The following is a 17,311-nucleotide window of genomic DNA, read 5'->3' as shown; positions in this document are numbered from 1 at the left end:
ACCCAGCCCTGGCCAAAAACTGCAAAAAAAAGAAAAAGAAAAATCCTCTTGGCTTGGTGTCTGTAGCTCAGCAGCTAGGGCACCAGCCACATACACTGGAGCTGGTGGGTTCGAATCCAGCCCGTGCCTGCAGAACAACAATGACAACTACAACAAAAAAATGGCCAGGTGTTGAGGCGGGCGCCTGTAGTCCCAGCTAGTTCAGAGGCTGAAGCAAGAGAATGTCTTAAGCCCAAGAGTTTGAAGTTGCTGTGTGCTGTGACACCATGACACTCTACTGAGGGTGACATAGTGAGACTCTGTCTCAAAAAAAAGAAAAAAAGAAAAATCCTCTTGTAGGCAATAATTATAAAATTTAGGATAATGATTGCCCAACTCTTTTTCCTAGAGTATAAGTCCTCTACTAGATATTAATTATATTTTATTTTTTTTTATTTTTTTTTTTTTTTATTCATAAAATTTTTAATCAAACTTGCAAGTGTAGATTTATAGAGCCACAGGTCAATAACAAAACAGGAAGGAAATGGAATATTTCAGGTACATTTTTGAAAAGTTCCAAACACACATTAGGCTCAAAATTACAGTGAAACACGGCTACACAAAAGATTATATTCATTCCTGCATTTTCTCAATAAGTTCTTCCTTGTATTTGCCTTTCTCTTTTCCAACTTGTCGAGACTTGGCTTTGCGTTCAAGAATTTTTTTCCGATCTTTATCCAGTTTTAGCCTGGTGATAACCACCTTGCTTGGGTGAATGCCCACGTGGACAGTTGTGCCATTAGCCTTCTCACGCTGCACCCGCTCAATGTAGATGACATACTTCTTCCTGTACACCTGGACTACCTTGCCAATTTGCTGACCTTTATAGTGTCCTCGAACCACCTGGACTTCATCGTCCTTGCGGATGGGCATGGAGCGCACGTTGTACTTCTGCCGGAGCTCCTTGGATAGCGGAGACGACATGATCTTCCTGCGTACGTGCGAGGGGGCATTAAAATGTCGTTTGCGGTTTTTGCTGCGGTCCGAGGTCACGAAGGGATTGAACTTCATGGTGACCGTCCGGAGTCTACGTATTCAGACACGAAGCGCGCACGGCCGGAAGTAGGATATTAATTATATTTTAATTATTTTCTATTTTAAATAGTGGGAGTGATGTTTAGAGTCAGATATTTTTGGAAGAGACTGGATTAAAATTGGTTGTTTGGGCTGGGTGTGGTGGTTCACACCTGTAATCCTAGCATTCTGAGAGGCTGAGGCAGGAGGATTGGTTGAGGTCAGAGGTTTGAGACAAGCTGGAGCAAGAGTGAAAACCAGTCTCTACTAAAAATAGAAAAATTAGCAGAGCATTGTGGTAGATGCCTATCGTCCCAGCTGCTGGGGAGACGAGGCAGGAGATTTGCTTCAACCAGGAGTGGAGGTTGCTATGAGCTAGACTAATGCCACAACACTCTAGCCCGGGCTACTGTGACTCTGTCTTAAATAAATAAATAAAATTGGTTGTTTGGCTGTAGCACCTATTTGAGCCTTTAATACGCTAATGTGCATTTTTAGTTCTCAAGAGGTTTCACATGCAGTATTTCTTAAACTTATTTGGCTATAGAACACCTGTTACAGCCTCTCCATGCACAAGGGGCCTGGGGACCAGGGTATTGGAAACGCTAATGTAGATAAAGATACCATTAGATAAATAGTGCTGCTGTTACTTTCCTTTCTACTCAATTCTATTCTGGAAGTGGCATTAAGAGGCAGGTGTTAGACAGCAAGGCTTCCTCCGTGCCTCACTGGCAAGGCAAGCTGCAGACAGACAGTGGTGGTATTTGCGAAATGTGAGTGGCCCTGGGTGAGGAAGTTCAGCCAGAGGGAGTGGTGGGCAGGAGACAGGGCATATGAGGACTCAGGGCTCTGGAGACACAGAGATGGAAAGCTTGGGGCTTTCTCCAGAGCCAGGTAGATTTTCTGGGAGCCTCTGGCTTCTTGGTCAACCCCTCTGAGACTGCTGGAGGCACTGATGCTTTCAAGAAAGCAAATGAGAAGGAGAAAAATGAGCCTGGGTAGTTCTGCTCCCGTTGACTGATGTGGTGACTGTTCCTGCTGTTCTTCAGGGCTTTGGCCTGCTTCTGCTCACAGCCCTTCAAGACAGGAGGGACCCCTGGCTGAAACCCAGAGGAGCCGGCTCTGCTCTCTGTGCTAACTCTGTCTCTTTGGCCCTGAAAATATGAAGCCAGAGTTCAAGTCCAAACCTGACTCTCTGATACTTGGAAGGAAAACACAAACCAACATTGAACAATATCCCCAGCCTCCTATTTACTTAGTGAATTCTCAATGATTTATATGAACGGAGAGATCAGAATTGTGGCTAATCCCAAATGGTAGGTAATTCCAACATCTGATTAGGTGTTGGATGAATTTGCATTTGAAAACAATCTCTGCCACTCAGGCACTCAGGAGTTTGACTTGTGTGGGGTCTAAGGGGTGGCAGTTCAGAGAGCTGGCTTGGGAGTTAGCACCTGGGTGGAATGCCAGAACTGTCTTTTCTTACATGTTTTAGGTTGGGTCCCTCTAGAAGCTGGCCCTGAGGCAAGAGTTTGAACACAAGCAGTTAATTTTGGAGGGGATCCCAAGGGTCACTGTTGGGGAGTGGAGAGTCTAACAGGGAAGGGAAGCTGGGTGATGCATGGAGCGTTGTTGATTAGGTTTCCTCTATAGGCAACTGAGATTTCTGTCCTACTGGGGAACTTGGGGACAACACATAGACATGACTCAAGTGATGCTACCCAGAAGGCAAGCAAGCTGGGGTGCTTATCCTCTAACTCAGGGATTTTCAACCTTTTTTTATCTCACAGCACATTTAAACCTATCTATAGTTAAACTTCTGCGGCACAGTTGAATTATGGGGATCAAACAAAAGAGTAAAAAGGAATACACTAATTGTGCTTTGAACTTCTTTTGAAAATAATTTAACTAATGATCTTTAAAAACTTTCATGGCACACCTAAGATCCTCTCACTTTACAACACTATGCCAGGGCACACCGGTTGAAAATCACTGCTCTAACTCATCACATCCCTTATCAGCTGAGGGCTGCTCCTGGAAGCAGGAACTCTTTGGCAGTTCTGGCCTGCCTCCACCGTGGGAGTAGAGAGAAGCTGTCAGGGGGAGACTTGCAGGTATTTGCAGTAGGATGGTAAGACGTGGCAGAGACTGCAAGGGTGAGGACTAAGGGCTATGGATGGGCCACCAGCAGATCTGATATTTAGAGCAGGCAAGCAAGAAACCTCTCTGTGCCTCAGTTTTCTCACCTGTTAAAGGAAAACGGCTAATAGCATCTATCCTATGGGCTGTTGTGGTGATTAAATGAAACAATACTGCATGGTACAAACAGAGCAGGTTAGGGATCGCTGCATAGTACAAATAGAGCAGGTTAGTGATCTATCATGGTTGACTGTTGAAAAACATAGGGGTTAGGGGAGCCAACCCACTATGCAGTCAAAAATCTGTTTATAACTTTAACTCCCCTCAAACTTAACTGCTAATAGCTTACCATTGTCTAGAAGCGTCACTGATAACATAGCCAATCAACACATATTTCTTAAGTTACATGTATTAAATATTGTATTCATATAATTAAGTAAACGAGAAAAGAAAATGCTATTAAGAAAATCGTAAGGGGGAGACTCTGCGAGCATTTCCCCTGGCCGGATGGGAGCTCTGGGCAACCTGACATACCTCACTGGTGGTCTTGGAATCTACAAAAGCAGCCTGAGGACAGTTGGCTTTATTCCATTGTCCGTGACCAGAGAGGGCGTGGCCCCTCGACATTGGGCGCGCGGAGGGAGGCGCAGACCCCGGACGGACGGAGCAGGGCATGCCGGGAGTTGTGGTCCTGGCACGCTGAGACTGTGGGATGTGTGGCGACCGGCTCTCCTTCCCCGCCCTACTCAGCGGTCCCCAGCCTGCTCCCTCCTTCACCTTCTCCCCCGCCCGCAGCCGAGCGTCCCCTCCCCCCACCCGTCGGGCTCCTCGGTGGCTACTGCAGAGGATTCAGAGCCGAGTCGCTGAGGAGGAGGAGGCTCCGGTCCTTGCGCGCCATCCGCCACCTTACTGGACACGGGCAAAGGAGCGAGAGCGTCGCAGCTGTAGCCTCTACAGAAGACAAGGGCATCGCCGCCTCAGCCGCCGCCGCCGTTTTCGCCTGCAGCCGCTCGCCGAAAAATAGCGATTACGAGAGAGGCGGAGCAAGATGGCAGCCGAGTAACAGCTTCCTTGCATCTGGGCACCGTGAGTCTGGGGAGATAGGACTCCAGGCATCTCTGGCTAGTGGGAACTGCCTATTATCACTCCAATGAGGATACAGGGAGTCAGCGAGAGACTTCTGGACCCCAAGAGGAGGACTAAAACAGTGGAAAACTGGCAAGTGGTCGCACGTGTTCAATCCGTCTAAACCCGCCCACAACTTCCACAGGCACAAGAACTTAAAGAGCAAGAGGAAGCGAAAGGAAAATTAGGGCAAGGAAACAGATAAAAGAAATCACTCATGAGGAAGAATCAGCAGAAAACTCCAGGCAACATGAAGAACCAGTCCAAAACAACCCCAACAAGGGACCATGAGGTAGCTACTGCAGAGGATTCCACCTATACAGAAATGTTAGGAATAACAGAAAGGGAATTTAGAATACACATGTTGAAAACAATGAAAGAAATGATGGAAACAATGAAGGAAACTGCCAATAAAGTGGAAAATAACCAAAAGGAAATCCAAAAACAGAATCAAATCAGAGATGAACGATATGAAGAATATAAAAAGGATATAGCAGAGCTGAAGGAAATGAAACAGTCAATCAGGGAACTTAAAGATGCAATGGAAAGTATCAGCAACAGGTTAGACCATGCAGAAGAAAGAATTTCAGAGGTAGAAGACAAAGTTTTTGAGATAACTCAGATAGTAAATGAGGCAGAAAAGAAGAGAGAGAAAGCACAACGTTCACTGTCAGAATTATGGGACTTCATGAAGCATTCCAACATATGAGTTATAGGAATTCCAGAAGGGGAAGAAGAATGCCCCAGAGGAATGGAAGCCATACTAGAGAATATTATAAAAGAAAATTTCCCAAACATCACCAAACATTCTGACACACTGCTTTCAGAGGGATATCGGACCCCAGGTCGCCTCAACTCTAACCGAGCTTCTCCAAGGCACATTGTGATGAACCTGTCTAAAGTCAAGACAAAAGAAAAGATTGGGCAAGCTGCCAGGAGTAAGCGCCAGTTGACCTACAGGGGCAAATCCATCAGAGTGACTTCAGACTTCTCTAATGAAACTTTCTGAGCAAGAAGACAATGGTCATCTACCTTTAATCTACTTAAACAGAACAATTTTCAGCCCAGAATTCTGTACCCTGCTAAGCTAAGCTTCAAAATTGACGGAGAAATCAAATCATTTATGGATATACAAACATTGAAGAAATTCGCCACAACAAGACCAGCTCTACAGGAAATACTTCAACCTGTTCTGCACACTGACCACCACAATGGATCAGCAGCAAAGTAAGAACTCAGAAAAAGGACAGAACCTAACCTCCACACTGATGCAAAAGATAAAACTAAGCAATGGACTCTCACAAAATAAGAGGAATAGAATACTACAACACTTATCAATTATCTCAATAAATGTTAATGGCTTGAATTCCCCCCTGAAGAGACATAGATTGGCTGACTGGATTAAAAAACACAAGCCATCCATTTGCTGTCTGCAAGAAACACACCTGGCTTCAAAAGACAAATTAAAGCTCCGAGTCAAGGGTTGGAAGACAATTTTTCAGGCAAATGGAATTCAGAAGAAAAGAGGAGTTGCAATCTTATTTTCAGATACATATGGATTTAAAGCAACTAAAGTCAAAAAAGACAAAGATGGTCACTTTATATTGGTCAAGGGAAAACTACAACAAGAAGACATTTCGATTCTAAATATTTATGCACCCAATTTAAATGCTCCCAGATTCTTGAAGCAGACCTTACTCAGTCTGAGCAATATGATATCTGATAATACCATCATAACAGGGGACTTTAACACACCTCTTACAGAGCTGGACAGATCCTCTAAACAGAGATTAAACAAAGATATAAGAGATTTAAATGAGACCCTAGAACAACTATGCTTGATAGACGCATACAGAACACTCCACCCCAAAGATAAAGAATATACATTCTTCTCATCACCCCATGGAACATTCTCCAAAATTGATCATATCCTGGGACACAAAACAAATATCAACAGAATCAAAAGAATTGAAATTTTACCTTGTATCTTTTCAGACCATAAGGCACTAAAGGTGGAACTCAACTCTAACAAAAATGCTCGACCCCACATAAAGGCATGGAAATTAAACAATCTTCTGTTGAATAACAGATGGGTGAAGGAAGAAATAAAACAGGAAATCATTAACTTCCTTGAGCATAACAACAATGAAGACACAAGCTACCAAAACCTGTGGGATACTGCAAAAGCAGTTTTGAGAGGAAAATTCATCGCTTTAGATGCCTACATTCGAAAAACAGAAAGAGAGCACATCAACAATCTCACAAGAGATCTTATGGAATTGGAAAAGAAGAACAATCTAAGCCTAAACTCAGTAGAAGAAAAGAAATATCCAATATCAAATCAGAGATCAATGAAATTGAAAACAAAAGAATCATTCAGAAAATTAATGAAACAAGGAGTTGGTTTTTTGAAAAAATAAATAAAATAGATAAACCATTGGCCAGACTAACTAGAAATAGAAAATTAAAATCTCTGGTAACCTCAATCAGAAACGATAAAGGGGAAATAACAACTGATCCCACAGAGATACAAGAGATCATCTCTGAATACTACCAGAAACTCTATGCCCAGAAATTTGACAATGTGAAGGAAATGGATCAATATTTGGAATCACACCCTCTCCCTAGACTCAGCCAGGAAGAAATAGAGCTCCTGAACAGACCAATTTCAAGCACTGAGATCAAAGAAACAATAAAAAATCTTCCAACTAAAAAACGCCCTGGTCCAGATGGCTTCACTCCAGAATTCTATCAAACCTTCAAGGAAGAGCTTATTCCTGTTCTGCAGAAATTATTCCAAAAAACTGAGGAAGAAGGAATCTTCCCCAACACATTCTATGAAGCAAACATCACCCTGATACCAAAACCAGGAAAAGACCCAAACAAAAAGGAGAATTTCAGACCAATCTCACTCATGAATATAGATGGAAAAATTCTCAACAAAATCCTAGCCAATAGATTACAGCTTATCATCAAAAAAGTCATTCATCATGACCAAGTAGGCTTCATCCCAGGGATGCAAGGCTGGTTTAACATACGCAAGTCCATAAACGTTATCCACCATATTAACAGAGGCAAAAATAAAGATCACACGATCCTCTCAATAGATGCAGAAAAAGCATTTGATAAAATCCAGCATCCTTTTCTAATTAGAAAACTGAAGAGTATAGGCATAGGTGGCACATTTCTAAAACTGATTGAAGCTATCTATGACAAACCCACAGCCAATATTTTACTGAATTGAGTAAAACTGAAAGCTTTTCCTCTTAGAACTGGAACCAGACAAGGTTGTCCTCTGTCACCTTTACTATTCAACGTAGTGCTGGAAGTTCTAGCCAATACAATTAGGCAAGACAAGGACATAAAGGGAATCCAAATGGGAGCAGAGGAGGTCAAACTCTCCCTCTTTGCTGACGACATGATCTTATACTTAGAGAACCCCAAAGACTCAACCACAAGACTCCTAGAAGTCATCAAAAAATACAGTAATGTTTCAGGATATAAAATCAATGTCCACAAGTCAGTAGCCTTTGTATACACCAATAACAGTCAAGATGAGAAGCTAATTAAGGACACAACTCCCTTCACCATAGTTTCAAAGAAAATGAAATACCTAGGAATATACCTAACGAAGGAGGTGAAGGACCTCTATAAAGAAAACTATGAACTCCTCAGAAAGGAAATAGCAGAGGATATTAACAAATGGAAGAACATACCATGCTCATGGATGGGAAGAATCAACATTGTTAAAATGTCTATACTTCCCAAAGCAATCTACCTATTCAATGCCATTCCTATCAAAGTACCTACATCGTACTTTCAAGATTTGGAAAAAATGATTCTGCATTTTGTATGGAACCGGAAAAAACCCCGTATAGCTAAGGCAGTTCTCTGTAACAAAAATAAAGCTGGGGGCATCAGCATACCAGATTTTAGTCTGTACTACAAAGCCATAGTGCTCAAGACAGCATGGTACTGGCACAAAAACAGAGACATAGACACTTGGAATCGAATTGAACACCAAGAAATGAAACTAACATCTTACAACCACCTAATCTTCGATAAACCAAACAAGAACTTACCTTGGGGGAAAGACTCCCTATTCAAAAAATGGTGTTGGGACAATTGGATGTCTACATGTAAAAGACTGAAACTGGACCCACACCTTTCCCCACTCACAAAAATTGATTCAAGATGGATAAAGGACTTAAATTTAAGGCATGAAACAATAAAAATCCTCAAAGAAAGCATAGGAAAAACACTGGAAGATATTGGCCTCGGGGAAGACTTCATGAAGAAGACTGCCATGGCAATTGCAACAACAACAAAAATAAACAAATGGGACTTCATTAAACTGAAAAGTTTCTGTACAGCTAAGGAGACAATAACCAAAGCAAAGAGACAACCTACACAATGGGAAAGGATATTTGCATATTTTCAATCAGACAAAAGCTTGATAACTAGGATCTATAGAGAACTCAAATTAATCCACATGAAAAAAGCCAACAATCCCTTATATCAATGGGCAAGAGACATGAATAGAACCTTCTCTAAAGACGACAGACGAATGGCTAACAAACACATGAAAAAATGTTCATCATCTCTATATATTAGAGAAATGCAAATCAAAACATCCCTGAGATATCATCTAACCCCAGTGAGAATGGCCCACATCACAAAATCTCAAAACTGCAGATGCTGGCGTAGATGTGGAGAGAAAGGAACACTTTTACACTGCTGGTGGGACTGCAAACTAGTAAAACCTTTCTGGAAGGAAGTATGGAGAATCCTCAAAGCACTCAAGCTAGACCTCCCATTCGATCCTGCAATCCCATTACTGCGCATCTACCCAGAAGGAAAAAAATCCTTTTATCATAAGGACACTTGTACTAGACTGTTTATTGCAGCTCAATTTACAATCGCCAAAATGTGGAAACAGCCTAAATGCCCACCAACCCAGGAATGGATTAACAAGCTGTGGTATATGTATACCATGGAATACTATTCAGCCATTAAAAAAAATGGAGACTTTACATCCTTCGTATTAACCTGGATGGAAGTGGAAGACATTATTCTTAGTAAAGCATCACAAGAATGGAGAAGCATGAATCCTATGTACTCAATCTTGATATGAGGACAATTAATGACAATTAAGGTTATTGGGGGGGATGCAGAAAGAGGGATGGAGGGAGGGGGGTGGGGCCTTAGTGTGTGTCACACTTTATGGGGGCAAGACATGATTGCAAGAGGGACTTTACCTAACAATTGCAATCAGTGTATCTGGCTTATTGTACCCTCAATGAATCCCCAACAATAAAAAAAAAAAAAAAAAAGAAAATCGTAAGGAAGAGAAAAGATGTTTACTATTTATTAAGCGGAAACGAATTGTTGTAAAGTTCTTCATCCTCATCATCTTCATGCTGAGTAAGCTGAGAAGGAAGAGGAAGGGCTGGTGTTGTTTCAGGAGTGGCAGAGGCAGAAGAAACAGAGGAGGTGCAAGGGAGGCACATTTGGTGTAGCTTTTGTTGAAAAAAATTCTGCATATAAGCAGACCTGTGCAGTTCAAACCCATGTTGTTCTAGGGTCAACTATACTGGGTAAGAAACTCTCCCAAAAGCTAATGACTCAAAACAATAAAAATCATTTAATACATCTCATAGTTTGAGTGGATAATTCAGATGGAGCACAGTTGGGACGACTTAGCTATGCTTTATAACATCTTGGGGCCACAGCTGGAGGACTCAAAAATTAGGAACTGGAATCATTCGAATGCTTAGCCAGGTCTGGAGCATCCACTTCCAAGGCAGCTCACATATATGGCTGGCAAGTTGATGCTGGGCATCTTCTATACATAGGCCTTTCCAGAAGTCTGCTTGAGTGCCCTCACAACAGAGCGGATGGCTTCCCCCAGGGCAAGTTATCCAAGAGGTTAAGGCAGATGCATCAATGTCTTTTATGGCCTAACCTTAGAAGTCACACACTGTCCTTTCTACAGTATTCTATTAGTTACACAGGTCATCTCTGGGTCACTGTGAGCACAGGTCAGCTTGTGTCCTTGGGTACCAGAAGTCAAGGACCATAGGGAGGCCTCTTAGAGGCTGGTCACCAAGCAAAGTGACAGACACATAATATGAACTCAGTAATGTGAGCTTCTATTTTTATGCGAAGCACAAAAGCAGCACAAAAGAAAGACTTGACTTTGGAAAGGCAGGGAACCCAGAGCCAAGATTCCCACCTGGTGCTCACCCAATCCTCCCAGCCCCTGCTCCCCCAGGGTGGACAGCTTATCTCTGCAGGATGAAAGGGCTGCATCTCTAACCTTCCCTGGAGCCAGGCAGGTGGCACTTGGCTTTCAGCAAGCTTCTCAATGGGCAAAATAAACAGAGGGTGCAGAGATATCCATAATGCTGTAATTAAGCAGAGAAAGGTGCTAACTGCAAATCCGGAGCCCCAAATGTTCTCCATGGGGTAGTTAGGGCTGTGTAGAATCTGTTAACTGGTAATAACTTTGAAAGGAGGGTTTGCCGGAGAGAAGCCAGCGTCAGCATAGATCACCTGCAGACAACCATGGGCTGACTGTACATCCAAGTTCATTTGTTTTAAACTGAAAGCTCTGAGCCAAAGAGTCCAGCCTGGGACTGAATTAATGATGAGCATGAATGAAGCTTGGCATTGCTTCCCTTTCAGAGAGGCAGGCGCTTAATGAATTTTTCATGGCTTGCTTGCAGTGCCATTTTCTGTGCCAGGTTCTCAGACCACCCTTGGTACATGCAGGGTTGGGTGGAGAGTGGAAAGGTTTTATTTACTCCATGTCACCCATAGTGAAAGAAGCACCTGTAGTGAGAATAAGATGGAGTCAGGCAGGCTAGGGCAGACACGACACAGCTGGTCTGGTCAGCTTAGGTCCTGCCTGACCTTCACCCGCTGTCTCCTATTCTTACCGTCTTGTAAATTTGACTCCCACCCTAAAGATGCCTAGCTTGAGGGGTTGGTGGATTGGTTTAGGAGATTAACTTTTGAATTGGAATGTTGTAATAAGTCACTGAGGTATGCTGATTATTACTTAGAATAGAGGTTGGTGTGGTCTTTGCTTTGAACTTTTATGTATAAAACTATAATTTTGGGAATGGAAGAACAGAACAATTTTGGAGAGGCTACTCTCACTGTTCTCCAGAATCTCGACCTTCTGACAAAGTTTGATGAAACTATCCCCATCTCTGCATGTTGGTTGACAGTAACAGGTGGTTGGACCCTCTTCATCTGGTAACAATAGCAGATATGTTCTGAGTGTCTGCGCCACTCACAATAATCTCCCCTTAACGACTGCACCTCCTTTGTTCAGCAGCCACTTGGTAACATGTGATAACATGCAGTCACTCCTGTCACTGTAGATGACTGGTTTGCAATGAGCTCTAGATCCATGCTGGGTCAAGAAGAGTCCCTTCTCTAGGAATTTTTTTTCTTTTTTACTCTTATTTGCTTTTATTTTATGTTACATCTATTCCAGTGCTGTAAATTTTAGTTTCTTCTGGGATATCTTTTTCTTCTGTGTTACTTCCTCTTCTGGTTTGGGAACAATTCGTTCCTTCTCAGTAAGAATCATCTAGATGTGGCGGGGGAGCTCATGTTGGGTTAATGTGACTCTGAGCTCTGTAAGTTCGGCAACGCATCTTGGGTGCTTTATTCACCTGGATATGCTTGATATCCAGAGATTCTACATCTAATCCCTTAAGTTCAGCGTTACTCTCTGCATTTTTAAGCATGTGCAGCAAAAATTCAGCACTCTTTTTAGCACTGACCCTGTGTCCAGCCCCAGCGTTTGGCCCGGGCACATCTACCGCCTCCACCATTGTAATGTTGGAATAATATACGCTGGTTCTTTAAAGTAACATTCTTCAGGTACTTGGTGGCTTTTCATATATGTATACCCTTGATGGCCTGGGCAGTTTCACATGTTTTGTTTTGTTTTTGAGACAGAGTCTCAAGCTGTCACCCTGGGTAGAGTGGCGTGGTGTCATAGCTCATAGCAGCCTCCAACTCTTGGACTCAAGCGATCCTTTTACCTCAGTTTTTCTATTTTTAGTAGAGATGGGGTCTCACTTTTGCTCAGGCTGATCTTGAACTTGTAAGCTCAAGCAATCCATCCTCCTTGGCCTCCCAGAGTGCTAGGATTACAGGCGTGAGCCACCTCACCCAGCCTTTACATGTGTTCTTAAAGTGAACACGAAGATTTGAACCTCTTGACTTGCATGACTTTGTGGGGCTTTCTGAGTCAAATGAATAGCAAACCATTTTCACAGATCACCTCAGGCCACTTAGGGGAAGAGCTTCCCTAGGAATTTTGAAGTAGAACCCAGTAAGAAAGAATCATTCTCTTGGGGTACCTGCTGGTAGTTGGGGGTGGGGGGGTGGAGGGATCTTTCACTGAGAAGCAAAAGAGAAACTTCTGGATAGAGAGGAAAAGAAGGAAGTAGATATATAGGAGCAGAGATGAGAGCTAGAACGACAATCCAGACATTCTAAGTGCTGGTTCTGTTTTCCTTTTCCTTCTTCTTCTTCTTTTTTTTTTTTTTTGTTTGTTTGTTTGCTTGTTATAGTTGTTATTGTTGTTTAGCAGGCCTGGGCCAGGTTTGAACCCGCCAGCTGCAGTGCATGTGGCTGGCACCCTAACCACTGAACTATGGGCACCGAGCCTAAGAGCTGGTTCTGGTTCCTTCCTGAGACCCTTATATGTTTTCACCCCTGAGGGCTCAAGAGATAGCCCTATGTTCTTATAAATTCCTGTTTTCTCATTAAACTAATACAGATTGGGTTTTCTGTATACTTTAGTAATGAGCTAACCAGTTTGAGAAGTTATGTCTTTTTGTTTTTAAATGCAGTAATAAAATAATCACACATATCCACACAGAATGTGAGGGACTTATCCTTCCACTTTTCAGGGCCAGCGGAGCTCTTGTGTGCTGGAACTCAGCACCAGGGAAGAATGCTTCAACTGTTGTTCTGAAGAGCTAACCTGGAGCTGACCCAGGGGCTGCCTGGGGCAAGCAGGTCCACCACGCCGGGAGAGAGGGCCCCTTTTCAAGAGACACATGCTACTCAGGTCTGTCTGATTCTTGGCACTGAAGTATATGAAATCACTAGGGCTAGCCTTTTCTGATTTTTCAACAGTATAGGGAAGTTTGGGGTTTTCTGCAAAATTTGCTGATTTTTTTAAATGTTCCAAATAATTTTTAAAATGTTAAAAAGTACTCTGAGAGCCAAATGGAATGTGTCTGTGGCCACTGCCCAGCCTGCAGCCCTCTAGCAGAAGCTTCTTTTGTGGGCCCATGGGGTGGGGAATGACTGGATGGGTGTCAGGTGGGAGGACTTGGGAGTGAGCAGGAGCAGCAAGCCTGGCCCTGGGAGACAGACTGTTGGGACAGGGATGGGGTTTCCTATGCAGTGCCTGGGAAAGAGCTGATCTCTGACAAGGGGGGCTGGGGAGCCTGGACAGTAAAAATGATGACCTTGAGAGTGTCGACAGGGTTCTCCATGGCCAAGGCTTTCATGGGCAGAGAAAACCACTGGGAGGGACATTTCTGTGGCCCACTCAGAAACAGTCTCTGATAAGTGATGGAGAACTTGAACTTGACAGTGGGGTCGTAAAGAGAGGAATGACGGTAACATTCGGTAAATGTTAAAATGACAGTAATAGGACATTTCAGTAGATCAAGGACCTTCCTGCCTGTTCTCTGAAGGCTGGGTAAATTCCAGTAATGCCTGACAAGGGATCTCCAGCCGGTGAAACGGGTGGATGCTGGACCCAGTTTTAAGTTGATTTGAGGAAAATAAATGAACAGGACACTTTAGAATTAAGGAGCAAATTCTTACTATTTATACTTGTGACCAGAAGATCCTGACAGAGACAGCACACTCAAACCTCACCAGTAAGGCTGGATCAGTCCAGTTTCTATCAAGAGAACAAAATTCCACTCTTAGTGTTTAAAACAGAGACAACTCAGTAGAAGGACTTGGTCCACAGGTGATGGAAGAGCTGAGGGCCATCAGGGCTTAGCAAGACGAGTGGAGGAAACTCCACCACTCCTAGGCTGCAGGGACAGAGGGGAGAGGTGCCAGAGGGGAACGGACACCCAGATCACCTAGTGGAACCTGTAACTTTCGCAACTCTGGTCTGTCGTTGGGAGCAAGAGCAGCAGGAGGGAGGGTGCAACTAGCCCCAAAGGTGTTACCTGAGCATAAAGCAGAGTAAAGTGCCCTGCCTCATCCCTTCTCTCCCAACCAGTGAGTCCAAATGGCTGCACTTCGGTGAAATGGGATCCTGGAAAACCAGTCTCCAAGTGTCAGCCTCTCTGGAGCTACATAGCAGAGCAGGGGAAGGACAGCAGTGGACCTGAGCACACAGGGGGATCAGCAGAGATACCATGGGACACAAAGAATGGAGAAACTTCCAGAAGCAGGATCACACGATGATGCACTATTTTTGGAGCCAGTTAGAGTTTGTAAAACGTGTCCCACTCTGCACCTCCTTCCCACCTCCTCCCCACTGCCCACACTTTCCCCAAGAGCCTGAAATATGAGATGGATAGTGGCTGGCAGTTTTAATTACAGGATGTCTTTTATGGCTATCAGTCTCTCCAAGTTCTTCGAGTTGAAGAACACCGATGGTTGTTCATGTCATCGGTTGTGGTTGGAGTCTCTGGGGAACTGTGATGTATTGGTTTTGTGGCCTTTGCTTCAAATTCCCCTCTGTAAACAGAGGTCTGGGTTAATTGCATATGGTGGGGCTGGTTGTGCGACTGGTATTAATTTCAGCCAATCTTATTTCCAACCACTCCCCCGACACACATCCTCTCTTCTCCCTGGGCCAACCTCCTGACTGCTCTTTCTAAACCCACCATGCATTTCCTCATTTCTTGCCCTAAAGGTGGCCATCCCTTCAGTGTCAGATGCCCTTCCCATTTCTCTCTGGAAATATTCTTCAAGGCTCAGTCAGGATCCACACCCTCCATGGAACTTTTCTCAAATAAACTCCATGACACAATAGCATGAATTCTGCTAGCACTTTTAGCACACAGTCAGCCTCACCATTGGCAAGATCTCTTTATTGAGTGATAATGTATAAAATGCATAATGTCAGGCATAGAGATATGAAAGGGAAATAAACCACATGTCCCAGCTGTCCCATGTTTACAATCTAGTTGAGGGAACAGCACATTCATTTATTCATTCTGGCAGCACTTACTGAGTAGCTGCACAGGGTGGGCACTGCACAGGTGGGCACTGTACCAGGCTCTAAGAAGAGGAATCAGTAAATACATGCACAGAGACATTAAACATGAAGCAACAACACAGGAGATGCAGATGCTAAGTAGCAATTAGATTATCATTCTGTGACACCGTACAATTGTTTAAAAAGAGAGAAAGAGAAAGGTAACAGAGAAAGGGAGAGAATGGGACTGGAACTGAGTCCAACCCCTTGAAACTGTGCGACCTCGGGTGACATGCTTAACTGAGACTACTATGCGAGTACATTGGGCAAGTTGGTCTTGTCCTTTATGACCCAACAAGAGGATATATAGGGATGTTATCGGACAAAGAAGGTCCAGCTGCCTGTCACTGTCAGCCAACATGCAGAGATGGGGTTAGGTTCATCAAACTTTATTTGTCAGAAAGCCAGGATTCTGGAGAACAGGGAGAGTAACCTCTCCAAGACTGTTCTGTTCTTCCATTCCCTAAATTACAGTTTTATACATAAAGTTCAAAGCAAAGACCACACCAACCTCTATTCTAAATAATAAACAGCATACCTCAATGGCCTATTACAACATTTCCATTCAAAAGTTAATCTCCTAAATTAATCCGCTGAAACAACTCAAGATAGGCATCTTTAGGGTGGGAGCTAAATTTACAAAAACGGTAAGAATGAGGAGGAGGGGTGAAGGTCAGGCAGGACCTAAACTGACCAGACTGGCTGTGTCACATCCACCCAGCCTGCCTGACTCCATCTTATTCTCACAACATGTGCTTTCAGGGACTGCTCTCGTCACCAGGCTAAGCTCTGGCCCAGGGGAACGGATGCCTTTTGTCATCCAGCAGAGTGGGTGCTGTTTTGAAATTCGCCTTCCAATAAGAAATGTCTTCTAATGTATACAAATTACCCTAGAGCTAGCAGAGTCCTCCACTGAACCTCTCTTACCCCCAATTTCCCATTTACAAAATGGGACCAATAATACCTACTTAAAAGCTTGCTTTTGGAGGATTGAATGAGATAACATATGTGATGGATGAGTCTTAACATTTTGAAAGAACAAAACCCAACTTGAATCACAAAGAGAGAGAGGGAGAGAAAGTCTGACTTTTAGGAAGACCAAGAGGAAGCCTCAGAAAGAGAAGGAAAAGGTCCAGGGTCAGGATCTCAGGGATCTTGGAGGGTGTATCAGTCAGGATTTAGGAAAAAACTACTCTGGGAATTCCAAATGGAAAATAATTGAATACAGAAATTAGAGGATTATACTATGCGTGGAAGATCTGGAGGAGCAGAAGTTGGGAGTCACAACTAGACTACAGATTTCAAGGGCATTACCAAGTCCATGCATGGTTCAGGGGTCAAGGAGACTGAGTAACTGCCATCTGTGCCCCATGAAGCTGGCAACTAGCCTCAGAACATTCAAAGTAAGAAACAGACACAAGGGCACTCTGTGGAGGGTTCCGAGGATGGAAGAGCTTGATATGACAGATCCACATGCAAGTTCTGTCCTCTGGGAAGTTACAGAATTTCTCCAGCCCCCAGTGCAGAATGCCAGAAGCCGTAAGACGTCTCCAAGGCAAGGCAGTAAAGTGGAGATTGCACCTGCATTCTCACCTAGGGTTTCTCCAGGGGATGGAAGAATGTGCCTTCCTTCCACTCTCCCTCACCACTTGCAAGCTTGGACAGTGTCCCCCACATATTGGAAGTCACCCCAAAGCTTTCAGGGGGGTTGTGGGAAGAACCAGT

The 17,311-nt window shown here is 43.7% G+C and overlaps 1 protein-coding gene across 1 annotated transcript; it reads right to left on the bottom strand.

The window, feature by feature from the left end:
• Positions 1-444: 444 nt before the first annotated feature.
• On the bottom strand, positions 445-1,099 carry LOC128592431 (60S ribosomal protein L26-like 1). The gene has a single exon (XM_053600355.1). It carries the CDS (start codon positions 1,048-1,050, stop codon positions 613-615), a length of 438 nt encoding a protein of 145 aa, XP_053456330.1. The 5' UTR covers positions 1,051-1,099; the 3' UTR covers positions 445-612.
• Between the last annotated feature and the right edge of the window lie 16,212 nt (positions 1,100-17,311).

Source organism: Nycticebus coucang, chromosome 8 (assembly GCF_027406575.1).
Source record: "Nycticebus coucang isolate mNycCou1 chromosome 8, mNycCou1.pri, whole genome shotgun sequence".
In the NCBI taxonomy this organism is placed as follows: Eukaryota; Metazoa; Chordata; class Mammalia; order Primates; family Lorisidae; genus Nycticebus; species Nycticebus coucang.
This window is presented reverse-complemented; position numbering and strand designations above follow the sequence as displayed.